The sequence below is a fragment of the Orbicella faveolata genome, unplaced genomic scaffold, assembly GCF_042242905.1.
Source record: "Orbicella faveolata isolate gen_17 unplaced genomic scaffold, um_ofav_v1 contig_35, whole genome shotgun sequence".
NCBI lineage: Eukaryota > Metazoa > Cnidaria > Anthozoa > Scleractinia > Merulinidae > Orbicella > Orbicella faveolata.
The window spans coordinates 7,321,360-7,347,801 of NW_028301564.1; the positions used below are offsets into that span (position 1 = coordinate 7,321,360).

General features: G+C 37.4%; 3 protein-coding genes across 5 annotated transcripts in view; 2 read left to right on the top strand and 1 right to left on the bottom strand.

Annotated features, from left to right (window-relative positions):
- Positions 1 to 2,833: 2,833 nt before the first annotated feature.
- LOC110054076 (uncharacterized) lies at positions 2,834 to 6,973 on the top strand. Its single transcript, XM_020760407.2, has one exon. The coding sequence runs from the start codon at positions 3,357 to 3,359 to the stop codon at positions 4,803 to 4,805; it is 1,449 nt and encodes a 482-aa protein (XP_020616066.2). The 5' UTR covers positions 2,834 to 3,356; the 3' UTR covers positions 4,806 to 6,973.
- A 764-nt stretch (positions 6,974 to 7,737) lies between these two features.
- LOC110054067 (NADH dehydrogenase [ubiquinone] 1 alpha subcomplex subunit 5-like) lies at positions 7,738 to 10,728 on the bottom strand. Of its 2 annotated transcripts, none has more exons than XM_089273893.1 (5): positions 10,681 to 10,728; positions 9,736 to 9,780; positions 8,957 to 9,073; positions 8,453 to 8,515; positions 7,738 to 8,075 (listed from the first exon to the last, which is right to left on the bottom strand). In XM_089273893.1, exons 1-5 carry the CDS (start codon positions 10,702 to 10,704, stop codon positions 7,977 to 7,979), a joined length of 348 nt encoding a protein of 115 aa, XP_089130019.1. In that variant the 5' UTR covers positions 10,705 to 10,728; the 3' UTR covers positions 7,738 to 7,976. The 2 variants fall into 2 exon arrangements, with proteins under 2 accessions (XP_089130019.1, XP_089130018.1); XM_089273892.1 differs by having other exon boundaries at positions 8,453 to 8,518.
- A 34-nt stretch (positions 10,729 to 10,762) lies between these two features.
- Positions 10,763 to 26,442, top strand: part of LOC110054068 (isoleucine--tRNA ligase, cytoplasmic-like) — a 28,683-nt gene continuing 13,003 nt past the window's right edge. For both annotated transcript variants that reach the window (XM_089273889.1, XM_089273888.1), the window contains exons 1-15: positions 10,763 to 11,023; positions 12,113 to 12,188; positions 13,601 to 13,681; positions 14,280 to 14,312; positions 15,284 to 15,370; positions 16,387 to 16,469; positions 16,577 to 16,628; positions 20,131 to 20,215; positions 20,890 to 21,018; positions 21,667 to 21,754; positions 22,123 to 22,183; positions 23,229 to 23,324; positions 24,140 to 24,262; positions 24,795 to 24,886; positions 25,312 to 25,410. In XM_089273889.1, the coding sequence (XP_089130015.1) occupies positions 10,794 to 11,023; positions 12,113 to 12,188; positions 13,601 to 13,681; positions 14,280 to 14,312; positions 15,284 to 15,370; positions 16,387 to 16,469; positions 16,577 to 16,628; positions 20,131 to 20,215; positions 20,890 to 21,018; positions 21,667 to 21,754; positions 22,123 to 22,183; positions 23,229 to 23,324; positions 24,140 to 24,262; positions 24,795 to 24,886; positions 25,312 to 25,410 (1,415 nt within the window). In that variant the 5' untranslated portion in view covers positions 10,763 to 10,793. The remainder of the gene's footprint in view (positions 11,024 to 12,112; positions 12,189 to 13,600; positions 13,682 to 14,279; positions 14,313 to 15,283; positions 15,371 to 16,386; positions 16,470 to 16,576; positions 16,629 to 20,130; positions 20,216 to 20,889; positions 21,019 to 21,666; positions 21,755 to 22,122; positions 22,184 to 23,228; positions 23,325 to 24,139; positions 24,263 to 24,794; positions 24,887 to 25,311; positions 25,411 to 26,442) is intronic.

Below are 26,442 nucleotides of genomic sequence, written 5' to 3' on the forward strand. Positions count from 1 at the left end.
GCGTAGTGGATCATTTTACCACCGTTTTTGCACCAAAACTGATAACGTTGTTTTCCCATTTGCGACGTGGGAATGTCGTCAATATCTAAACCTGACTATTGCACGGAAAGGACTAGCCTAGTACTACTATCTGCTTATCAAGAATATCTGATGACATTTAAATTGATGACGTCACAAGTGGTACAACGAGCACGACCATTAATTACGCATATATGCGTAATTGGGGCTAAAAGGGTTAATCTAGGCACTGCATGACACTCGCCACCCTAAGAGTTGTCCCTGTTAGCCGAGCCAAAGTGTTTAGATGAAGAAAAGTTGTCTCGCCTGCCAGGGTTACCCCACCTGCCGAGGAGAGACAACTCGTCCACCCAAGTTGTCTCGACCCCTTAGAGTGCTTTCCATTATGCCAAAGATTCCGGAAATTTCGGTCTGAAGTGAAAAGGAGAGGTCCATTTCGGTATATACCGGGATATTCGGGACCATCTCTGGAGGTGGTCCATTTTGACCGGTCGGATCGGTCCGACCGAAATTTGCCGTTCCATTTTGACAAGCCGGTTCATTGCCCTACTTCTCTTTACGTATGTAGGGACTCAGAAAGGAATAAAAAATGGTAAGAGCCATTCCTCTTGATTGGTCCGGTTTGATCGGAAAATGTCGTTCCATTTTCCTCGGGTGTTCCCACCGGTCTGGCTCACCGGTCTCTGACCAGTGCCTTTCCTGGTGCCAAGGCCCCGTCGGCTAGAAGAGACAGGTGGCTCTCGGGAAGAGAAAGAAATGGTGGGCTGAAGAAGTAATGAACATTATATCCCTCGGAGGACCTTTGAAGTGATTCTGGTACTTGCGATTGAACGTCAACCATTAGTTTATCGGATAGCAAGGACTTGCTAAAATATTTAACACCCAATTGATATACAATAACTTACCGCAGCTGAAATACAGCATGTACGGTCATATTCCTCCAAACGCCTTGCAACCTCCGCCGCCGATGGTAAGTGAAATTATACCATTAACGGTTGATTAATTAATCAGTTATTTCTAGCCCTGAAAGGGAACGATAAACTTATTATTAAGTCCGTATAAAAGGAGGAAAGACTATTGCCATTCTACGTTCAGTTTGTCGCGCTCAAACGAGTCAGGTAGCAAAGTTATGCCCTAAGTTGGACTACAGGTTTGAGCATTATAATGCAACACGTTTGTTCCATATTTCATTTCAGGGAAATGAACAGGTTGTATTTTTTACACCTGGGCTAGCACCTGCCCAAAATGTTTATGCAGCACAGAGTCCAATGGCTCCCTCACCAATGCAGTTTTCAACTCAGAGTGCACCGCAGGTCACTGGCATGTCTGTAAGTATTAATAAAAAATCCTAAACAATTGGAAATACTTGTTGTTTCGAAAAAAGAAAATGATATTTTTGCCTCATAACTGAGACGCTGCATAACTATGCCTTTTGAGATTGGTTAAAAGCTTTGGAAACAATGGGGTATTCAACATTTGATGCTCCAAAAAGTAGGATTTCTACATTTCGTACCTACCCTGGAGATAAAGATTCCCTCCCTTCTTTTTCTCACCAACGAGAAAGAGTAGGAAATCTCTGTCTCACAGGGTATTTGGTACATGCCTTGATGAAAAAAATATGTTCTTTTGGAGGAAAAATAGCAGACATTTTGATGGCAGCAAGATTGTATGAAGTTTGTCCATTTCTAACACAGCCCCAGGGGATGGTGCTTGAGATTTCAAGTGACAGGGATGATCAACTGGGGACAAAAATCTAAACCCAAAAAACATAGGGTTTCTATAGGAAACCAAACAAAACATTCCTAGACCAGACATTAACCCCAAGAAAATCCCATGCCGAAATAGATGCATTGCAGTGCGACACCATTGTGAAATATTAAAACAACCATAAAACAAGTTTGGTTGTACTTTATTGCAGAACTACATGGCTGGGGCACTGCCACAAATCTTCAAATTGTATTGAATACACCAAACAGTTCCTACTTAAATCAAGGTATACTCCCAAATAATACTTGTCAAACTTTCCTGCCCGAAAAAACCTTTTGATCATCCCAGTCACTTGAAATCTGGAGCAACCCCCTGGGAAAACAGCACTCCCTATATGGACTAAATTATTACAGAAGTGACCTGTTAAAGTTTCCATTAATTGGTTTAGTGAGTAGGGGGTTGTAGCCAGCATAAGACAAACTGACTTAACTTGCCTCAGTCGTTTTAGACATTTTTGTTGGTTTTCTTGTTGAAGAGAGAAAGTAGAACATTGCTAAATACCTAGGAAGAGAATTTAATCATGGACATTGCCTCAATAATAATATTATTTGGGACTACAGCACTGGAGTACTTAGTTTGGTCGTTGACTTTCTTGCTGGAACCTTTGACCTCTTTTTTATATTTATGAAGATACGACAAGGGTTAAAAGGATTATGCTTGCAAAACTGAGCATTATAATTTTTGGGTGTCAACCTGGAAATGGAGAATTATGCTAAAATTAGTGCACCCCTGACTGAGTTCCAGCTGGGCCTACTGAATATGCATGGGCCTTGAGAGGCTGGTACAGTGAGGTGACCAGGCCTAAACTATATACAGCTGTACTGGAAACAAGTCTAGATTATAAACAGAGTTTCTAGTTTGCCCGATGCTGCTGATGTGAAGCATAATTTCTGCTCAAAATTATGCTGGCATGATAGGTCTAACCCTAGATATGAATTCTCTCACATCATTAAACTACTAGTTTGTTTTTTTGATTAAGTAGAGTGTTTTTGTTCTAACGCACAAAGAGACTAGTCTTTGACTATTTTTTACTGTCAATGACAGCACTGCAGATATAGTTCCTCCTTATAAACACTTGATCTGTCACTGATTCAAAATACAGTCGTTATTAGTCCCAAAGCACATGATCAATGCTCACATTTACAGGATCCTCTCTTTTCCTGCAAATACAAAGGGAAGGGCAGTTTTTTTTTTGTATTTTATTAGGGAAGGGCAGTTTCCTGTAGTCAGCGTTCTGGACTCTGAATTGAGTTGAATGCCTCTTAGTTCCCTAGTTCAGATCAATGTTAAATTGCTGCAAACATAATTTGTGAAGGGCCTTTGTTCATGGTCTTATCAATAATGATGAAAAAGTAGCTTCTTGTTAAAAACATACCCATATCAAGGCTGGAGTGCAAAAACCATACCCTATTTATGACCAGAGAGGCCAAAATTGATACTCTATTTCTGACCAAAATGACTGAAGAACCATACCCTTTGGGGTACCTATATAGCCTAAACCAACATAATATATACCTATATATAAGGGAGTAGTAGCAGTTTAAGTGTACTTGTTTTAGGGTTGACCTTTCATGTATCTTTCTACAAGGGTAAAGGATTGTCACAGCATAACACAAAGTTTCTCTCTTCAGCCACCAGCTGCATATGGGTGTGGACCAGTTATAGGACTTCAAGTACCTATGTGGGCACATGTTGCACAGACACCACCCCCAGTCATGGGTAGTATGATGCCAAGCTATGCAACACAGCCATTACAGTACCAACCGTGCTTCATACCTCCATTACATCATTCTAACCAGGGGATGTACTTTAACAGTCAAGTGCAGTCTTACAGTGTAGTACCACAACAGTACATCCCTATGGCTAACCAAGGGTACAGACAGCATTTCATGATGAGACAACCATCAAATGTACCTTACATAATGCATCATGATTATGTGCCTGTTGCTAACTCTGGATTTTCGCACACTATGGGAGGTGCACCATCTCTCCAGCCTCAGTTTGTACCAAATGACTTCTACACAAGAGAGGCTGTGTATGAAATGCCCTCTGTCCAACATGCTCAATATGTACCTCAGCAACCCAGGCCAATTCAACAAATGTCCACATTTGGTCAAAGAAGAGTAGGGCTCAGTTTTAATCAGCAGCCACTAATTGCTAGGGAGGAAAGAGAGGTAGCAAAAATCTTTCCAAATTTGGAGGATCAGGGTGGAATAGATGTTGCTCATTCATTAGAGGAAGAACAATCTAGTGAGTTACAAACAGCGGTGGATTGCCCAAGGAGTAGCACTGATACAGTATCTACCATGCATGAACAAGCTCCAACTCCTCTAGATCAGCAGTTGTCAGATGATGTAGAACCAGTTCAAGCTGATGTTTTACACTCACCAAGTGAAACAACTTTGGTAGGAAGTCCTTTATCATCAGATGGTGTACAAACAGTGTGTAACAGCCCATTTGGCTCAGACCATTCAGACACTGAGGAAGATGAGTTGACAGCCACAGAAGATGATCAGATTCCAACTAAGGACACAAGTGATGAAGTAACAATTCCCCAGTCCTCAGAGCCATGCTACCTTGATAATGTTGAAAGGTTGGAACCAGAACAGCCATATGACAATGTTACACTCAAACTCCCCGGTCAGGAAGAACAGTACAACTCCTATGGTAAAGCCAAACCTTCATTGAAAGAAGAGCTGTGTAGTGTTCAAAATGTTGCCGTTAACTCATCTGCCTTGGTAGCTGAAGTCACACGACAGCATTCTTCTAGTAATGACTCTGCTGAAGCTTGTATTACAAGTGAAAGTAACACCAGTTCTAATCAAAACCAAGACCGTCACCACCAACAGTCAATAAGGTCCCTCATTGATACACCAGTCTATAACACTGCTCACAGTAGAGTCCTCAGTCAACTCACACAGCCAAATAATTCAATGGTGCAACCACACAAAGGAGTCATGCAGCGTCCATTAACAACCCATTTTAGGCAGCTGTTTGAAAAGATAGACAAACGAACTTGAAAACATATGTACATCATATAACACAAGGCGATGTTGTGCCATATTCATATCTATACTGTTTTACCAGATATAATGTTTGTCTGGTTTGTGAAGGTATTTCTACCCTTAACTTATAGTTTGCATAAGGGTTGGCACAATCAGATTGATTCTCTTTTAAATTAATATTTAAATTAATCAATTCAATGCATTTTGTCCCCCTGTTTACTGTGAAATAATCTGCTCCAGCAGACCCTAGATTTAATTACATCCTGGCTATAGCCTTGTGCTATGCATGCACAAGTGATTGTTTTGTATTATACAGTCAAGTTCTCAATTTGAGGATTTTAACTAACTTTGCTAGCCTGCAGCTAAATGCTCAGGCTAAAAAAGCCAAAACTGTTGTTGCTCTTGCTGCAAAACAACGGTGTAAGTAAAGCCTTTCTTTGGCTCTTGGAACAAACTGAGATTATAACAATGGCATAATATTAAAAAATTGATAACATTAGGCCTTTCCACAAATATCCAGGTATTTTAGGGATATTAGAAGTTTCTGAGATATTTAGAGAATATTAAGATATTTAGAAAATTTAGGGATATTTAGAAGTATTCATAGCTTGTTTTGGCCTAGCCATGAGTTTTCCTCGATATTCCCTTGAAACAATACTCAGTCTTATGCCAGAAACAATCCAGTTCAGTGATTTTCCACTCAAAAATGTATTCCAGCACTGAAAGAGCAATTTTAGAAAATGGTGGATGCTGGTGACATCAAATTGCCTCAATCTTCTTCCTCAATGCCCACTACTGTGAGACAATTTTCAAAATTCAAAATTGGTGTATTGTTGCCACAAAAATGAGAGATATTTAAAGGACTTTCGAGATATTTAGAACATTTTTTGTGATATTTAGGCAATTTTTTGAGAATTTCAGGTAAGATATTTATGCGATTTTATGTGATATTTGTGGAAAGGCCTACATAAGATACATGTGCACTGCTGTCATCCGTTCCCTAAACAAGGAGGCAAGTCTATATGTGGGTCCCTATCTTATTGATATGAAACGAAATGTTGGCAATCAAAGTAGTCCAGTACCACAACCAATGCAAAACAAGCCCAACGTGGGTACTCCTCACAGTTTTTGGTTGTGCAGCACATGTCATTCTTTGATTACAGATCAAAAAATGGAAGTTTTCCACATGCTATTTTGATTCCCAGATCTCTAAAATTACCTTGTGTTTGAGGGGCATGGCATGCATTTCATGATTACACTCCAAAGAGGTAGTTTATTGAGTCTTTATTGAGCAGTGAGAACACAAGCCACTACGGGGGTTAAGGGGCATGCCCTCCCAGGAATTTTAATTTTTAGGGGCTTGGAAAAGCCACATTTTCCATGGGACAGTTTCAAAAGTCACAACTTTATAAATAGAGTTAAGAATTTGACCACTTTGGTTTGAAATAGGCCATTAGGAATTTGAAGCTTTTCTTAAATGTTGTGCAATAGCAAGCCTTTCCAGGTCAGTTGAGGTCATGTATCAGGGACACAGGTGTAGCAACAATGCACACCCTTAAGCACATAATTTTGTTTGTGTTAGGTTTAAATATATCTTAGTATAACTGTTTGTACTACCCATGTTACACCTCATTAGAAACTTCTCAAATGTTCTGCTAGGAAAATGTTTACTGCTTTTAGCGACTTGGATCCTTAGATTTTCATAATTGATTTGTGTGTATCCTTAATGCCACTGTAAATATTATCATTCAATGCTGGCACTCATATTCAACACAGAACTATGGGGCAAACCTTCACATCGAAGCAAATGAACTATTTATCACCTCATCTTCAACAAACTTATGACACAATATCATCTGCAGAAGCAAGAAACTGGTCTTTTTACAATGGTCATTGATTTTTAAGCTCAATGCCTGAACCATTTTTACTGCAGGAAGGAACAAAATTTAATGAAATGTTTTATTCCAGGTAGAAGGTATCTCATGTTTATCTTTAAGGAATTGCTTAGTTTAAAATGAATGCGTAGTTTTAACATTGTGTCCTGATTCAGAGTCAGACAGTTGAAACTCATTGCAGTATAATGTATGTCTAGATGTTGTTCCAGTTTGTTTCTAATATTTAGTTAAAATGAGAACACATGTAACGAGAAAAAGAAAATATTTATTAAAAAGTTTATTGTTCATATCATGGATTAAGTCAGTATAGATAGAGAATAGAAAGTGAAACAAACAAAAAGTATACGAATGAATGTGAGCACAACTTAATTGATGTGTTTCCTTCATTCATTTCATCACTGGAGAAAGGAAAGTAATTATATCTTTTTTTGGACTGTGGTTAAAAGTAGTTTTCTTGTGTGAACTAAATTCTTCCTATCAAATCCCTTCAAACTATTTGAACCAAAACATTTGTGAAGCACCCGTGATATTAAACCCCTCATACCCCCAAAAAGGTGTTAACGAAATAAAAAAGTCAAATTAAAAGAAAAACGGTTTTTTGAACAATACAAAGCAAGGCCTTATTATCCGAAAAGTCGAGAGAGCGCTTGTGAACTAGATTTAATGCCAAGCTCTCAACCCAACTTCTCAAGCTCATTAATAATCCATCAAGTTTAAACCAAGGAAATCATGACCGTGACGTGTTTGGATATCTGATCTTAATTAGCAAAGATTTTTATGATTTTATTTCTCCGTTTTATCCTTAGTTTTAGTTTTGATTGAGAAGATATATCAAATACTCAAGACAGTGTTTGACCACATTTCCAAACACCTCGATGTTCGTTAAAAATACTCCGCTACACATCACATTTTCAACTCTCTTCTAGGCGTTTGGAAATGTGGTCAAACACTGTCCTTTGTGTTTGATATATTACTTCCCATATGAATTCACAAATCAGTGGTCACAGACTTGTTCAATTATTATTCACTGAGTACAAGGTAACAACCACGGCTTGTACAATCAATGTTTATTCAGCTCACATACATTTAAACTATTAAAAAGTAAAGTACAACACTATTAAGGTGAGTTACAGATATACAAAATGTTGAATATTGTACCAGCAAAATTAAGTATTCACTGACTGTCTTTCAGTAATGACTGCTTAGATTGTTCATACTGCAGTCTCAAGAAACATATTTCTTTTAGTTAAATGCCACTAAAGGTAGGCTAACTTTAGTACCATCCAAATTGTTATGGCCAATTCCACTGATCTGCTGGTGGAGGATTTTGCAGGGGTTCCCATGGTTGCCACTCTTGCATTTTCTTGGCTAAAGAGAACTCATCTTCAGCCTTCAAATGGAAGAAAAGTCTGATAATTATTATGTGGAACAAAGTCCTGAAATGTACAGCTTGGAAAAAAGTAACCACCAAGTAAGGTTAGAGGAAGTAACTACATGTATAGTAATTTTATTATTATAACCATCATGATCAGAAATAATGTGATTTTGAGAGTCAGAGAGATCAGCACAAAATATCGAATTTTTAAACATATACATGTAAGATCAGTCCTCAGACTTTCATTGAATTTCAATTCATTTTGTTGGAATTGCATTGCTCATCAGCTTAACAGTTATAATAATAATAATAATAATAATAATAATAATAATAATAATAATAATAATAATAATAATAATATTAAATAATTATATTTTAATATTATTTGTCACCTGTTTAATAACTTCTTCAATTTGTCCAGCTCCAAGTTTCTTCTCCAGTGTTGGTATGTCATTCTCCTTAACAAAATCCATACAAATTTTATATTTCTAAAGGCCACTAAATGATACTTAGTTCAAACTAAGGCAGTGAGAGGGGTGGGGGGAGGAGGGGTCATTTCTGAGCTGGTTTTTTTCAGGGTCCTACTGTACACATGCCAAGATTTCAATACACCTTTTTTTTTGTCATATTGGCAACCTGTCAATCTACATTGCATTACACCACAAACAAATTTAACAAAATCCCATACTATTGAAGATAATACTGAATAACATAACTGTGCAACTAAATGACCAATTCACCTCTTTGAGAGAGAGAATTATGGCCTCAGTGGACTTCAATCAGCAACAAAAGAGGTTTTGCATTTGCTCCATAGTCACAATAGCCCATTGTTTGGATTAGGAGCATTTGAAATTGTAACAGGATTCTAACCAACCAGCAGTCTAAACTGACCGTACCTGCGCTACAAGACTTAGTCTTTGTTTGGTGATCTGTTCTGTATGTACTCTGTACTGAGCACTTTTTGGCATGCTTCCCAACACCTGTAGTGTCTCTTTATATAGTTTTGTAAGGGTCTGTCAAGAAAGAAAGTAAAATCATAACGTGTTCCTTGCGCACTCAATTGCTTATTTTCATCAACAATTATTGCAGATAATTGTCAGCAACTGGTTTGGCATCAGGAGCTCTCTATACTGTAACAGACCACATCTAAACAGATTACTGGCCCTTCAGGCCAGTGCTTGTCTTCAGATTCAATGAAATGAAGCAACTAATAGTATTTCTATGTCCCCTTGGAATGGAATGCTAGTCCATCTCGGGGTTATCCGCAGCCCCAGGGTGGGGACTCCTATATAAAAAGAACAGGGGTGCTCGTTGTACCCATCAGGGGTTAAGAAATTTCAAAATTTCTGACGACCACCCCTGTCCTTTTTATACGCCTCTCCCGGCCCCCAACATTAGCTTTGCCGATACCCATATATACACCTGGGTAGAGCAAGGACTTTGAAAGTAAAGTCTCTTGCTCAAGAACACAATCACCCCAAAAAGGACTTGATTCCAGAATGCTCTGCCAAAGTCCAGTACACTACCCATTACACACTGTGTTTCCCACCATCTAAACAAAAGTTTTTCAAAATGAAAACTATCAGGAATCATTCAAGATGGCTTTTAGTTCAGATTAATGATTAACCTCAGCTGTGGGTGGACGTGAGGAAAGCAACACCAAAACTTATCTTACCTCTCTTGGCGCTTTGGAAACTGCCAAACCGACCAATGCCGTTGACTACAAATTAAATCAAAGGTCATTACAGTCATGTTTTCAAATGGGGGCAACCTGGGGGGGGGGGGGGGGGGGGGAGAGGGGTACTTTAGGAATTTCTGGGTGGGGATGTGCCACTGGGACCCTGGAACCCTTAGCCTATACTAGAGCTAGTCCAGCTGCATTTTGCTACCCTATACTAGAGTAACCAGTATTAAAACCACCGATTTCTGTGTGAATCCCGATTTTTGACAGTTAATGATATCCAGTAGTGTTTTATGATAGTCATCTATCGACGATGTTGAGGCTGAGTTACAAAAATTTAAACTTGCTGATTTAATTTTTTTATATTTTGAGTGGCAATGCCTGGTTTCCTTAGTTTAGATAAAATCTTCAACCAAATGGTCAGTTTCGTGAAAAATGATACCTTATTTTAGACCCAAACGCTCTGATTTATATACCCTATCCTAGAGTAAACTGCTTGAAAACCATACCCTTCACAGCGGCACATACCTATATAGCCCATATATGGCAGCACCTCCCCCCCCCCCCCCCCTCTGAGGGGGCAACTATACAACACAGGGCCGCTTTTGCACATCAACTTATTGGATGAAGGAACGAGGAATAATCTATATGCGCGTTAAGTCTTACGTCTATGTATTTAGTAGCTCTTTTGGCTCGGCAGCGCTTACAAAGGAGCAAACGAACCGGTTAGTCCGGTGGATGGTTAAATTAAAGTGGCCCTGTATTCTGGTGTACGAAGTTTAGCCGATTTCTCACTTCAATAACTTTAGCCTCTAAAGAAGACTTGCATACCCATTTATTTACATGCATGCCACTCCATAATTATGCAGTCTCGTGCTGGAAAGAAATCCAGTTTTACATGTTGAAAGCTAAATCTTTTCTGTTTAGAAGATCACTTACCTTTTTCACGTAAGTGGACGCCATTTTGTTTTGGATCGTCGCAGCCGGGAAAAGGCTTCTGGGAAATATTGCGTTACCTGTGCATCCCGGGATAGGGTGAGTCTTTCGCTTCCATGTGGAAGTACCTTTCGGGAACTTTTTTGTTGAAACCTCGTCGATTTATCAGCCCTAAATTATCATCGTTTCGATTTTTTTGCTCTTTTGGACACGACGACTCGTTCTCTATGGCCGCTGGAGCTGCTGAGAACCACGATTTTCCTAAAGAGGAAGAGAATATATTGAAACTTTGGGAAGAGTTGGACGCTTTCCAGTCGTGTTTGCGCCAGTCAAAGGACAAACCAAGGTTTGAAAAATTTATTTTCACTTCTTTTCAAAAGGCCTGAACTCTCTTTTGGAAAATTCTGCCAAATATATTTCATCAACATTTAAGTTTATATTAATTGGGGACAATTTTTGCCGACCCCTCTTGACTTGGAAAAGAGAGGGGACTGGGACTTGCAAAAATAAATTGGAATGTTAAAGGATAAGTTAGTAACAAAAATAGAGGAAACATGATAATAGGTACATGTAATTTAAAGATGTCATGTGAATTTTCTTTGTATACACATGAGCCTTTAGGCTAGTGTGTAAACCAAGAAAATACAAGTGACTAGTAGGATATTCCATGGTATATACCACAAGAGAGCATTGCATATCTCTTTTATACCATGCCATAGAAAATACAGTGGCCAACATAATTGATGAGACATACGCACGGTGCATGATGGGAAGGTTGGATGTAATACTGTTGAATATACAATGGTTTTCCTGTATTCTGATATTTGGCTATATTTTCTATGGCATGGTATAAATCCTGACACTCATTGTTAACTGGAAACAATTCAGCAGACTATTATTATTTTGTATGGTAGGTGGATTAATTAGGGATTACTATATTTATGATTTAGCTTTACTGTGATAACAATCCAACAATCCAGAGGTCATAAATACTACGTGTGAATTTATGTCCAGATTGATACATCAAAAATGCACCAGTAACAGAGTCTGTTACTAGGCGGTTTCAGAAAATATCCATACCCATACCACGAGTGTTATCTCGGGATTCTGAAGGTGGGGGTAGGGGAGGCAGGGAGGGGGGCGTAGACTGGAATATTTTCAGGGTCACAGGGGATTTCTCAGATTGGTATTCTGGTATTTTGAAAATCATAAGAGTGTGTTACTCATAAAACAGTGCACATTCTAGTCATGAATATATATTCATATATTGAGTTTTGTTAATGTGGATCAGAAATTCTTCTGACTTTTGTTTTTTGATCCTCGCGATGCTCAATAATTTCAGGATGTAAAGAGATCATTCAGGAGCATTTGTCATTTTTCTACTATGATTTTTACAGAGTGTAATAACCTATGTTTTGGGTAATAATTTACTTAGGTACAGTTTCTATGATGGACCTCCATTTGCCACTGGCTTGCCTCATTATGGACACATTCTTGCTGGTACTATAAAGGTATGTTCAGCTTTTCACTGACTCATTTAGTGTACAAACAGTACACCTTCTCTGCCCGAGGCCTTTCCTTTTAGAAATGGTAACACATGCAAATGGTTGCATATTTAATTATTGCAGGGGTTTTCATTAAAATATTTTTTTGTCTCTTATCTGGAGAATTGTTAAGGAAAAACAAAACCGATATGGATAAAATTCATATGACTACACAATGTATTGCCACTTTTCATGCAATGTCATCATTTTCCAAAATAAGAAATTACCAATCCCTCTGAAGTTTAAGTTTCATCAGACGTAAGGCCCTCTAATAACTTGATGTTTTGCAGCGTTTAAGCTCAACAGGGTTCGTCATTTTGAAATAGGGCACGTTTGAATTTCCAAGTTTATGCCTTATGTGACATTAAAATGGCAGCCTGATAAGACTCTTGAGTAGGTCAAAAGATGTGTTATTGCTCATTGACAAGTTTTTGCTAACTAAACAGTTGTTGCTCTATGAGAAGTGTTAATTTCAATTTGTCGGAGCTCTAGAGTAATAACTTTTCGTTTCAATGGCAAAACTCAATGACAGATGTTTCTGTTACTTTACACCCGCCATGTTTGTGTCCCTCAGAGGGGCACAAACATGGCGACTCCATACTAAACTCTATAAATTTGAGTGAAACACTTCTCCGAGTAACGGAAGAATGAAAAACCGCACAGACCTAAATCTTGGCGAGGTTGTTTATATATCAATCATCTTTCATATCCCAGCTTCTTGACGTAATTTACTGAATGGTTATGATTTTTATTTTTGATGGCATGACACTGCAAACCAGCCATAATCTTTGATGACGTACAGAGCAATGATTTGAGGGAGAGCAACGATCCCTGGTCTCTTGTCCCTATTCCCAGCAGGAGAATCTTGGTTTTGACTACTGGCATTCTAAGTTGTGTTACTCTTATGACAAATTACCAGGATGTAGTGGCTGTTGTTATTGTTTTGTTGTAACAATAACTGAAAAATGTCCATGTTAAAGATGAACCTTTGCTAAAGATTTGCGTTCAAAATTGGTGTTGGAGGTTATCTATGGCATGATGTAATAAACATGTAAAAAAAAAAAAAAAAACATGTAATAAGCTGAAAGTGCCATAGTACTGAGCATCTTAAAAGGAACCTTGTCTGTTTCCAACTGGTACACGTATTTATCATCAGTACTTGAACTTGTAAATGTTATTTAGGCTTCAAACTGGCAGGTGTAGCTTATCTACAGTTATGGCTCACTTGCGGGTTTTACGGTAATTTCTCCAGATTCAAAAGCCATCCATCAGTTCAATTGTTATTAAAAATGCCAAGATTTCTAGTTTGTGCCAGCTGGTTGTACAGTATAGGTTTGTCCAGTATGGTAATTGTGGTTGTTACATGTATATGTTCACAGGACATAGTTACCAGATTTGCGCATCAGTCTGGTTATCATGTTGAGAGGCGTTTTGGATGGGACTGTCATGGTCTTCCAGTGGTATGATTCAATATTGAACAAAAATACATTTTATATCTGTTTAAAACGCAAGAATTAAATAATATTGTCTTGCCAAAACATTATAGTATATAATAAGAAACAAGATAAATAAAAATAAAAATAAAAGTAGGACAAATCCAATTCAGTGGCACAGAATTTCCAAGGTCTCGTGAATTCCCCTTCTGAAGTTGGATCTGAACCTCCTGCCCCATACGAGGATGTTTTGGCTCCTGATGTGGTCCAGCCGTTAGCTCACAGGACAAATAGATTCCTGTCACATTCACTTAAATGTAAGAAAGACGCTCTGACAGCATTGAAAGCTTTTGATCGCTAAAACATTGACTCGGCTTCAGTGTCTCGTTTCTTATTATGTCTACTTCAGAAGTTTTTGTAAGTCTGCTACATAGTTGGTAATCAATATTTTTACTCAACTAAAGGAATACTGTTGGTAACTTAAATTAATCAAAATTATGTACACGTAGGTAATGGCAAAACAAGCACACAATACATACATGTACTACAGATTCGTTTTTGTATTCTAAAATATATTGTAGCATATACATACATGTAAATGTATACAATATATTTTGCCTTCTAGGAATATGAAATTGACCAGAAGTTGGGTATCAAGGTAAGATTAGTGTACATGTAGCTTTCTTTTAATCACCACTGAACAAGAAAATTGTTAAAGGTCATAAAATGAATGTTAATTGAACGTTTGTCAAAGATTACTTGTAAATCATTTCCCTGTGAAGGAGAGATCCCTTCTCATTCTGCTCATTGAGAAATGGCAACTCCTCTTGACCTCTATATGCAGTTAAAGACAAATAAATTATTACCCTATTGGTTCTTGACAAGTTTCAACTGGTTTAATTAATGCATGAGAGATAAGATTCAAAGCACTATCAATTGGTAGGGCTGCTGAAAATATCTGCTGCCCTTTGATGGGTTACAAAATTGCAGTTGGCCCCTTTTACAGTGGTATGGGTTGACCGTTCGTTTGGTCAATGTAATTAACTGCATCCACGGCAGTCTTTGATCTCTTGATCTTTGCAAAGTTCCAATAACTATTGCTGTATATCAATTACCTTTACAAGCTACTCAATGTCAAACAAAGCAGCTTGATGCGAGTGTTGACTGACAGGTTAAAAAAAGGTTTTGATTATTTGAAATTTAACAGTTTGTTTGAATATGACAACCAATCAATGAGATGGCTTGAAAAGCTATTTTAAAAAAATATTTAGTGGAAGTTTTAGTGGAAGCTTTATAATTGACATCACTTTTCAGAGCCTCTCAAAATTCTCAAATTGGTGAAATGTGTAAAGTAGAACTACTGGTTGGGAACAGAAGTGAATGTTATTGTGGAGGATAAGTGGGAGTAACCAAAGTCCTGTTTTTTTCAGAAACAGACTACTACCATTACCTGAATTGAGGACAGTGCTTGTCATCTCTTGGCACAATAACTTTTCCTAATTTTCTAAGACAAAATTGTAAATGAATGAACTGATCTTATTCTGATTACAGACAATGGATATCTTTAGACATTATCTTTATTTGAGGTTTATTTTCTTATAATATAAAATTGTTGTGCTCTATTTGAAGAGTCCAGATGATGTTATGAAAATGGGAATAGCTAACTACAACCAAGAGTGTCGGCAGATTGTGATGCGCTATTCTAATGAATGGGAGGTGAGTTTTCAGACAAATTGTCCAGGAAACACTCAGTGATCATAGTCTGGAAATTAAAAAAAAGAAGTATTTGCATAATTTTTTTCATTTAAATGTATGAAATAATATTTACTGGATAGTAATATCATTTGATAAAATATAATAGATGCTTTCAATGTGTATGGTTGCTACCTGTAAGGCCTGGTATTTATGAAAGCAAATCATCAACGTCATGTAAGCAAGTGGAATAGTACCAGTTTGGGGGGAGGGGGTGACTCCCCAATGAAAAAGTTGGGAATGCTCATTGTATTGCTTAGGGGCAGGCTTTTAGCCAGATGGGTGTCCAGGCAGCCTGTGGATGGCCACTTTTTAAACAAAATTGTTTCATTTTTCAGATGTTGCCTTATAAATTGTTCATTTTAGCAGGCCCTGTAGTGCATTTTGGATGTCCACTTTTCAAATCCTGGCTTAAAACTTGCTTAGGGGTATAAATCATAGACAAGAATCTTGGTCTCACTTATGGTGTTCATGACAGAACAGCACTATTTTTAGCTGTCAAAGTATCTTTTAGAGTGCACTTGAAAAAATAATAGTGAAAAAAAGACCTCTTATTTCCCCCCACTGGGGGCAGTTATAATTATGCTATAGCGGGTATAGTGAACTTTATTAACATATCCGAGTCTCCCATGATTTCATCTTCAAATGGGCTCATCTTGGTTTGGTTTGCAGAATTAAAATGTGATTTGGGTAAAAAAGCAGGCTGGGCAGTAATAGTGTTGTGGATGATTTCTTTATTCAAATTAACAGACCATGTCAACAAACTGGTCAAAGGCTGCATAGTAGTTTGGACTTGAATAGGTTGCATGTGCTGTAGCTTCTTCCAGATGATAGATATATTAATAAGGGTTTTAAAAAGAACTGGACTGTTAGTTTTATGATATAGTAAATGGTATATCAATTGATTACTTGTAAATCAATTAAAGATGGGGGTGTTGTTGGGTTGATGTTTGCTGACCACTTACCCTGTAATCTTTCAGTTTATTGTCAAGAGGATGGGACGATGGATTGATTTTGACAATGACTATAAGACACTTTATCCCTGGTTTATGGAGTCTGTTTGGTATGTTAGATTAATACAGTAATCCTTCATCTAATACATGTATGTCGCAAAAAGGAATTATAATTCAATGTTTAAATAATGTCTCCAAAACACTTTGTTTTGAACAGGTGGACATTCAAACAACTCTTTGAGAAAGGGATGGTCTATAGAGGATTCAAGGTACATCCAGGGTTATCATTAATTTTTTAGTCACCTGTAGCCTTATTCTCCACACCCATAGCAAATTTGTTACTTTGTGGGTGAATTCTCTAAACAACAGGGAATTTCACCCATAGCATCAAGGAAAAATCAAGCATACTCAGCCGTAACAGGTGTTACCGCTTGCAGCCCTTAATGACAGCCCTGACATCTATGACTGAACCAGCTCTTTTGTGAATTTATTATTTATTTCATAGTTTTTTTTAGAAAACTGAACTAAGAGAGGATTAACATTGACTAGAGTTTAAGGTTACTGTAGACCTTCAAGGGCCTATTTTGTCCAAAATTATTTTTTACACCAAATTCAAGACTTTTACTTTATCTGAATTTTCCAAACAAAATTATTTCAAAAACTTAAAACGCGAACGAGTTATCCACAAAAGCGTAAATTCTTAAAACGAGTCAATGAACCGCAAACTGTGATAAGCCAATTAAAATGTGTCAACCTTTGAGTTGAGCAGAGTCGTATTTCACTTCTTTTGTTTTCGTCTTGGAATTTCTCACAGAGAAATCTTTGCTGTTGTTGATTGTTTTGGTCTGTTAAGTGATAGACTAGGCGCTTCTCATTCCCACATTTAAAGGCAAGCGCAAATCACAAGCGAATGTTTCGTCGATGCCCTGCTCTAGCTTCTTCTGGCACAAAAGTTGATTGCCGCAGAATTACCGACGAATTTAATTGCTGATATCTGACAAGGCAGCTTCTCCAAATGCTCCTTTCCCCTGCTTTATAGAGTGTTTTTCCATATTCTACTAAAACAAACAGGCTGATGAATTGTGCATTTAGTCTTTTTCGTAAATGTGTAAATATCTGCACTCGACTTGGCTTGCCGAGTAGACCTGTTCAAGGCTATTCTGCTAGCATTCCACTTTTTTCCCTTTTCCTTCTTTATCATTTATCTGCTGATTCAGTTTAGATGCTGAATGTTTCACGGCAGACGATGTAAGATATGAAGATGTACTGTAAATGTAAACATTGCACATTCATTCCCGGGAAGTGTTACTGAAGCCCGCTGGGAAGTTTAAAGCTGCATTTCATTGGTTGGCGGCATGGCCACGTTGACAACTGCTTCAGTGAGGTACGAAAACTGTGAATTTCTTTCGAGGCCAAAAACTCAAGGTTGATTTTTGCGTGAATTACCTCTATTCAAATGAATTAATAGGGTATGTAGATTTATCGCATTTCAACGAAACTTGGTCAAACTGTTCGTCAGATGTTAGCGCACCAAAGGGTGTGAAGCTTTTGTGAAAATTAAAATATTTGTCTTGTGACGTCCCATCGAGTAACAGCAGTCAGGAAGTTTTCTATTGTCCAACTTTGAAAGAGATTTTCTAAGCAGCCAATAGAAATATCAAAAAAGCCTCACACCCTTTGTTAGCCCATCAACTCCTGATTGATACTGTCCAGTCAGTTTGGATGTCCGCGGTAACACAAAGGCTGGTAATTCAGTTTAGCAAGTATGGTCATTTTTGCATTTTTGGGCTTGCGCGTGTCTACTAAAACAAAAATAGCAAAATATTTTGTTATTTTCGGATTCTACAGTTTATTAGCTTTACATTGATATATAGTTTGCCGTGGTTTTCTTTAAAGCAGCGCATAAAGAAAGCATTTTCTGGAAGGCACCCCTGAAGGTCTACAGTAAACTTAACTATATTCATTGTAAGAGGTCACTGTAAGAGGTCAGATGAGGTTTAATCCTTGACTCTCTATTCTCTCTATGCTCTGCCCATAACCCCCGGAGTGACTCAGGCATTCCATGCACTACTTCTTCAAGATCAACGCATCCAACAACGGTGCTCATGAGCAATTCAGCACAATATCTATCAATTACTTTCATGAAAACCCACAGCATGTACCTTAGAATAACAATACAGTTTGAAAGTGGGTATCAAAATACGATTGGCTTCTTATGCATAAAGGCTGTTTATGGATACATTCTGTAGCAGAAAAAGTATTAAAATGTGAATCAGGTGAATCACCGGCAAGAAAGCCAGCAAGCCAGAAATAAAATACTATTTAATAAAGAATTATTGTAATTAACATCCAATTCGTCACCTTGCTTTAATGAAACTGGCACACTTGGTCTTTGCCCTGGGCTATATTTTTGCTGTACCAAATATATCAGATTCAATGAAACACATGTACTGTAGCTAAGGTCTGCTGGCTGCAAAGGTTTGTTTATGTGGTCCGACAAATGGCTCTATTAAAATCTAGGTCCTCCAAATGGCAAAGTACACCTAATTCTGTCATTTGGAATTGCCTGAGGAATAATAAGTAAGCTTATGTCCTGTTTTATCTTGCTTGTCAGAGTGGATGGCTTGAGTCGTTAAATTTGAGAATTTCTGGCAATAAGTCTTCTCTTCAAGACCTGGTCTCTTTGTTATATGTTTCTGCGTGAAGTATTCTGATTGGCTTGTCACAACCCGCCTCACTAAAATTTCTCTACCTCCAGTTCTAGAAGGTTTTGGAATCTGTTGGACTTTCATTGCAGCTTGCAAGATCCTCAATGCAATTTGTGATATTTGGCCTCTTTTCTGGATATCTTGAATCCGTTTTAATTAACACCTTCAGCAGCAGTGTTGATTTCTAACCTTGACCATGTCTTTCCTTTCTTGCCTAATTTTCTGGTCTAGAATACAACACACTCATACAAAACCTTCTACCAGTCTGTACAACAATGTAATTCTTGTCCGAGTCATGTGGCGAGTCTCTGCTGATGTAATCGATTTTTAGCAATTGTGTTCAATGCTAATCTGACGTGTATAGGGAGTCTGGGCCAGAATTTTTGTGACTTTTTCTTTAACCTTTTTGTCTTATTTGATCCTTCAACTTTTTGTGATTTACTCAAAATAAAAATAATTTCAATGCTTTTTCCAGCTCAGTTACATTGAAGAATCAGTCCATTAGACTGTGCTTGAACACATTTCAAAGCATTAAGAAGAGTGTTCAATGCATAGTGGAGTATTTCTTATGAACTTCAAGGTGTTTAGAAATGTGGTCAAACACTGTCTTGAGTGTTCAATATATCTTCTTAATCAAAACTAAAGCAAAGGGGAAAATGGAGAAATATAATTGCAAATACACGATTGTATCTTTGCTAATTACTGTAATATCAGATATCCAAGCACCATGATCATAAAACTTCATGATTTCTTTTGTTTAACCTCGGTGAATTATTAATGGCTTTGAGAAGTACCTGGTATCAACTTGAGGCAGTAAGAATGTGTATTAGTTAAGGTTTGTTAGGTGCAGCCAAAGGACAGAATGTGATCAGTTGAAAATGTGCTTGGTTGGGGGTGAAGTATGAAACCATAAAAAGGAGGTTGATGGGGAAAAACACATTATAATTTTGCAAGCTCAGAGAGGTGGGAGGGGATCATGATGTCTGAAGTGGGGCTTGGATTATAATCTTGCAGCTATTTTACAAGTGAAGAAATAAATGTAACTTATAATTTATAACTTCAGGTTATGCCATATTCAACAAGATGTAGTACTCCTTTGTCAAACTTTGAATCAAACCAGAACTACAAAGAAACTATGGATCCATCTGGTAAGTGACCATCAGCCCTTACTGCAGACAGACTTTTAGCTATAGTGCTGGTAGCATGTCAGATAGGCATAACTTTTTACTTGCACCTGGGAATGTCAGGCATTGTTAGAGATTACTTTATGTGGAATTCTTTGCCCTTTTTTGGCTCTCTTCAGTGTCTGGGAGAGGTACTCCAAGAAAAATTGGGTGGGGGTGTGTGGCCTGCTTCCCAAAACCCTTACCCTATTTAAAACCAAAATCTGAGATTTTCCCTACCCTTTTTAAGACCTCACCAAAAATGTGATACCCTACTACAGACCTGGTCCTTTAATCAATACCCTAGCTGCTCCAGACCTGCCTTATAATAAGTTCCCTCGTTCAGACCAAGGCGAAAGGCACTGTTCACGTGCTTTTACTGGGCCAGCAGAGTAACCTCTTCTAAAAAACATACCCAGTTCAAGACTAGAGTGCAAAAAACATACCCTATTTGAGTCCAAAATGGCTAAAAGTGATACCCCATTTCTGACCAAAACTGCTAAACAACCATTATGCCTTTGGGGCCGCACATACCTACATACAGCCCATATGAGGGCTGCCTGGGCTTCAATGGTGGCTCTCTCTCCCCAGCCCTGAATGATGCACTTCAATTTGCTGATTAATTAGCTAATTCTTAAACATTGGCTGTTTTGTTGTAGTAATTGTGAACTTTCCTTTGGATGAGGATCCTGATGTTAGCATGATTGCCTGGACAACAACACCTTGGACACTTCCCAGTAACCTTGCTCTTGTTGTAAACCCTGAGATGGATTATGTCAAAGTGAAAGGTATTTGCCTACATATACATGCTGGCAAGCATGTGATGCTATCACAGTAAAAAAAAAATTGCACGTACCTCGTATTTGTTTATATTAATATTAAATAATCATCATATCCCAGATTCTTTACTTTATTTATTGCATAGTTATTATGTTTACTTTTGATGGCATGTCAGTGAATATGTGCAACGTCCACCACAACAAGGTGACAAGCGTACGACAAAGGATTGTACAGTGTAGCTTTAAGAAAAACACCAATTACCAAAGAGAAGAAAATTACTTGTTGTTGTGGTTATCAAAATGTAAAATAATATTAAATTTCTTTGGTACATACATACATACATTTTATTGGTTTTGTGATTACATTCTGCAACAAGAAACCAGTTCTGTGTTTCCATGGAGATCAATGACATGTCACAAACCCTCTCTTACAAGGTGTTTTTCTTTTAGAAATTTTAATATGTTATCACATTTAGCATCAGCAGCTTTGGTTAAGAGTTTTTCTTTATTTAAGCCTCTTTCTGTCATGTGCTAAGCAACAAAATTAACTTGCAAAATGGTTACACTCACCAAATTTTGGAAATATCTAGTGTTCTCTAGTATAAGTGATTGAGATATTTTGCATGCAAAGATGTTCTCTGTGATCAATTTTTACAGACAATACCTCTGACAAAGTTTATATCATGATGGAAGTTAGACTGGAAGCTCTGTTTAAAAAGCCAGAAGAGTACACAATTTTAGAAAGGTTTGTAGTTTTCAGGATAGAGTTTCTCTAACACGATTTTTGTTCTTTGAGTAAGGATGTTTTACATGTAACATAGTTTTATGGTGTTCTCCAAATCATATACAGGTAGCATACCTTGCTACACTCTATCTCATCATTAATTCAGATTTAGTACAATGTAAGTTTAGCTGTGGTAATTGGAGAAGAATGTACAGATTAATGCTTGAAGAAGTTATATTCTACAAATCGAGACAATTTTTTAAAGTAATTAACCATGGTAGTCAAGTATTGATATGCTATTATTATACATCATACAACCATAATTTGCTAGAACCCATGCTGTAAACTTTGTTTTGTAAGGTATTGTTTTCTGTGAAATGTTTCATCAGATTTAAAGGAGCTTCACTGGAAGGAAAAACTTACACACCCCTTTTCACATACTTTCAGGATGTAAGTGTAAAACTATGCCATTCATTCTATAGTTAACCTACATGGCTCTTCTAACATGGAAGGATGATATGACCAGCAGGTCTGCAAGAAATCTATTATTAGCATATAACACATTAATTAACCTTTGAATAAGGAATCTAGGCGTGAATTCTTTGTCCTGTGTGACCACAGGGTTAGTTTGATCTACTTAAGCTAGTAGGTGGCAGGAGAGGTATATGTTTGGTGCAATTTAACAAGTGAAAGGATTTCCAAATACCATCAGTAGCAGTAACAGTAACGTTTTATTGATATATAATAAGTTTACAAGCTTTAGTAGCTTGCAGCTAGCAAAACAATTCTGAGTGAACTACTGGTACTTTAAGAGTATTATATAGCTTAATTAAATGAAAGAATTTGAGAGAAAAAAAGAAATTAGAGAAATTTGAATGAGTAAATAAACAAAATTAAACTAAAATATTATACATAACACATAATGTAAAAATTAGTAGTGAAACAAGGCTGACATAATACAGTACAGTGAGTTGACAATAATAATCGAGAAGGAAATGGGAAAAGAGGACATTATACTGATATACTTATTAAAGAGCGAGTACTAATAAAGAGCAAGTACTAATTAAAGAATTGATTAAAGAGCGAGTACTAATTAAAGAGTGAGAGATACTTAGAGATTTCCATATAGTACATTTATTATCATTTATTATCATTTTCAAGAATTATTTGCAAGAATACTCTACTCAGTTCTCAGTTGAAGTTTGTCTTCCTTAACTCACTCATTTCTATGGGGATACTGTTCCATATCTTTACACCGATTCTAGCAAGGGAGAATAACTGATGATTTATTCTTGATTGTTTCGCATAATGATTACGAGCTGCTAAGAATCTTGTGCCATACTTGTACCAATCTTGTTCTCATTTTTTAGAGCATGATTTCATTACTGTCTCTTTTTGTATCTCGTGTAACTCTGACATTGTAGTTTCCATTTGGTGCCAGTTGTTGTAGGTTTTAAAAATGTACACATCATATTCTGTCCACTTGTTCTTTTAGATGAAGGCTGGTGGAGCTTTCAGAGTATTAGTTGATGGTTATGTGACAGGTGAAAGTGGTACTGGGGTGGTCCATTCTGCTCCAGCCTTTGGTGAGGTTAGTTTTAATTTTTTTTTTATAGAATTTTAAAAAGTTAATGTCTCTATGTGTATATTGAAGTTATTAACTTTTACTTTTAAGTTAATAACTTCAATATACCAAATATATTAAAAAATTAGCCAGGACTGTTGAGTGTTGTAATTGCACTAGTTGATAGCAATTGCAATGGCCAATCACAACACGTAGAAACAAGAATTAATGACAAAGCAATTAGAACTGTTTGCAAATGACAAGAAGCTAAGTGTGAGCAACTAGAAGTTCTGGTTAGTTGAGTGTATGGCACAATTGTAAAAAAAGCTAAACCAGTTGCAGTGCGGATTAAAACAAAATCAAAGCCATTGTGCATTGCTTTTGACATTCAGTTCAAAACTGCTCTGGTAATTTATAGCAGTTTGTTGTGCTCAATTGTTTTCACTGTGCCGTCCTTTGGCATACCATGCCATACTGTATTATCGTCATCTTTACATTGTATGGACTACTTTGCGTTCAGCTCTGAGATATCAATGTTCCAGTATAAACCTTGATGAAGTTACTCTACTTTTAAATATATAAATGTAACGCTATGTCACAGTCATAGATACAGTGTACAGTGAACATTTTGGAGACGTCACTGGATGTTCCTTTTAGCCAATTTACATGTACATGTGCTCAATACGAAACACTGGATATGATGGTTGCTCCAAAGTGTGGAAGTCTGTGCACTATGTCCTTTGGAATTGTCACCTTATAAACCCCGAGTTTGAGTATTATTTTGGGTTTAGAAACGTAATGATAATCACTCTACAGCTGTAATTAGAATCGTTTTGTCTTAGGATGATTACCGAGTGTGTTTAGCCAGTGGAATTCTACAAAAAGGAGGAAAACTACCTTGTCCTGTTGATGCCAGTGGAATGTTCACTGGTGATGTGCCAGATTTCAAGGGACAACATGTCAAGGTAACTGTGCTAGCAAACAAGCCAGTAAACTCTTCATTTTCTGCAGCAGTGAGTGGCCTGAACGCTATGGTGCTTGCCATGTCCTATGCATTAAAATTTGCATTGAGTTTGTTTGTGTGAGTGACACTCCAACATTTTCTTTGACGTTGATATTGTGGTAAATTTAACAAATCGAATGTGGTTTAGCGTGGTCTGTACTCTTTTTCACCACAATTGCTACTAATCTCGCAATCTGATTGGCTAATTTGCCATTGTCGATAAGAGTATAGACAACACTGCTCGCGTCAATGTGTCACCCAATGCCTTTTTCAGCTCGTGCTCTGAAAAAAAAAACATTTTCTTTGACGTCGATATTGTGATAAAAATTTTTTTTACCAATGTGATGACGCGTATCGTTGTCTATAAGAGTACAGACCACGCTTAACCACATTCGATTCGTTATGTATCCCAGCCCACTTGTTCAACAGACTTTCTCTTGTCAGGTTTTGTATACAAATGCGTGAATTAACATGTTTGTTGGCTGTTACTGCAGGATGCAGATAAGAATATCATGAAATGGCTCAAGCAGGAGCAGAGATTAGTACACCAAAGCACTCACAAACATAGCTATCCTTTCTGCTGGAGGTAAATAACTTGATATGCTGCTGATCTTAGATGTAAATGTACGAAACCTAAATGCTCTGATAAGCCCCCAGGTGCTTTCTTTTAAAGTACATTTGACAAAGGGTCGAAAGGGATTGGGCTTGTTTCAAAGAATGATTCATCAGCTTGCGCACAAATGTAAGAGCCGAGACTGATGTTTGTTTCCGAATGAACATAAGAGAATTCTTAACTTAAAAGGACTTAAAACCTTGTGAAGAATATGTACTGTGATGAAAAGGCTTCAGCCGCTTCGGGGGCTGAAATGATTCTACTTAATAAAGCTATCTATCGATTAATTGCTTGATAATTCCCAGGTTTTTACATTTTCTCTTCCAGAGCAACATTATACATAGGTACATGTAATTCAGGCTGTAATTAACATGAATGCCATGTTTGTGATATCGTAGGTCAGACACACCATTGATTTACAAAGCTGTTCCCGGTTGGTTCATTCGTGTTGAATCTATTGTTGACAAACTTTTAACCAACAACAAGAAGTCATACTGGTAAGGCGTGCAGAAACATGTCTGTTGGTGACGTAGTTTGAACCCAGGAGTATCTGTGTAGTAGTTTGTACTTTGATCGTCTGGGTGAGAATAGTTCTGAAAAGAACTGTTGTTGGTGACGGACGTTAAGTGAACCTGAATGGAAGTCATCTTCAGCTACATCGGGGAGACTGGCAGAAACCTTAACACGAGACTGGCTGAACACAACGACGAGAAATGGTGATGCCAACAATCACATTGCTGAACATCATCAACAGAAAAACCACTGGCTCCTCTGACTCTGAAAAACTGGTACACTGACCGGCTCAGAACAAATGTCTCTTTAAAACAGATGTCAACAACTACCGGCACCTTACAAACGACTTATTCACGACGTAAAAGAAAGTGAAAAACTTTACTCAAGTCTCACAGCCAATACCATCATGTCTATACTGACCAATTGATCAGTGTCCACAGACCAGACTTATAACATGTGACTCCCAAGATAACGTCCACTCAGGTTGTCGAAATGTCAGTCACCAACAGCAGTTCTTTTCAGAACTACCCTCACACTTTACGAACTAATGTCTGTCGGTGCATACTTATTTGACCTCATTATTAACCATTGTATATACATCCATAACATGCAGCGGAACTAATCAATGCAAGACATGTTGTTGAAACTCTTGTTCACATTAGCAAGCTTTCTGTTTTACTTACAAACCTATGAAAGGTGCTGTAAAAGACCAAAACGATAAATGAATAAAATGGTGATAACCATAGAAAAAAAAAACTTAACAAAATACAAGTTCAAGGTTTGTACCCAAAACGAACCCTGTCCAGGTGAAAACAACGGTAAACGTCCTAAGAATCGGCTGTTGGATTAAAAAGAAACACAGTTGTTCTGCAGCTCTGAGACTTACATGTAGCTATTTTTGGCAGTTGTAAGTTATGCTCTGTGAATTGTCTTAGATAATGGTATAGGAGATGAAGAGCTACAAGTGTTAGTTGACAAGCTGACAAGGAGGGTTCTTTCCTTGTGATTTGAATTGT

Bases quoted from the DNA above. Each gene is read 5' to 3' on its own strand.
- LOC110054076 (XM_020760407.2), top strand. From the start codon at position 3,357: ATGTATCTTTCTACAAGGGTAAAGGATTGTCACAGCATAACACAAAGT.
- LOC110054067 (XM_089273892.1), bottom strand. From the start codon at position 10,704: ATGGCGTCCACTTACGTGAAAAAG. The intron at 9,781-10,680 runs GTAAGTGATCTT...TTTAATTTGTAG, and splicing joins CGTCCACTTACGTGAAAAAG to TCAACGGCATTGGTCGGTTT. The intron at 8,076-8,452 runs GTGACAAATAAT...TTCCATTTGAAG, and splicing joins TTGAAGAAGTTATTAAACAG to GCTGAAGATGAGTTCTCTTT.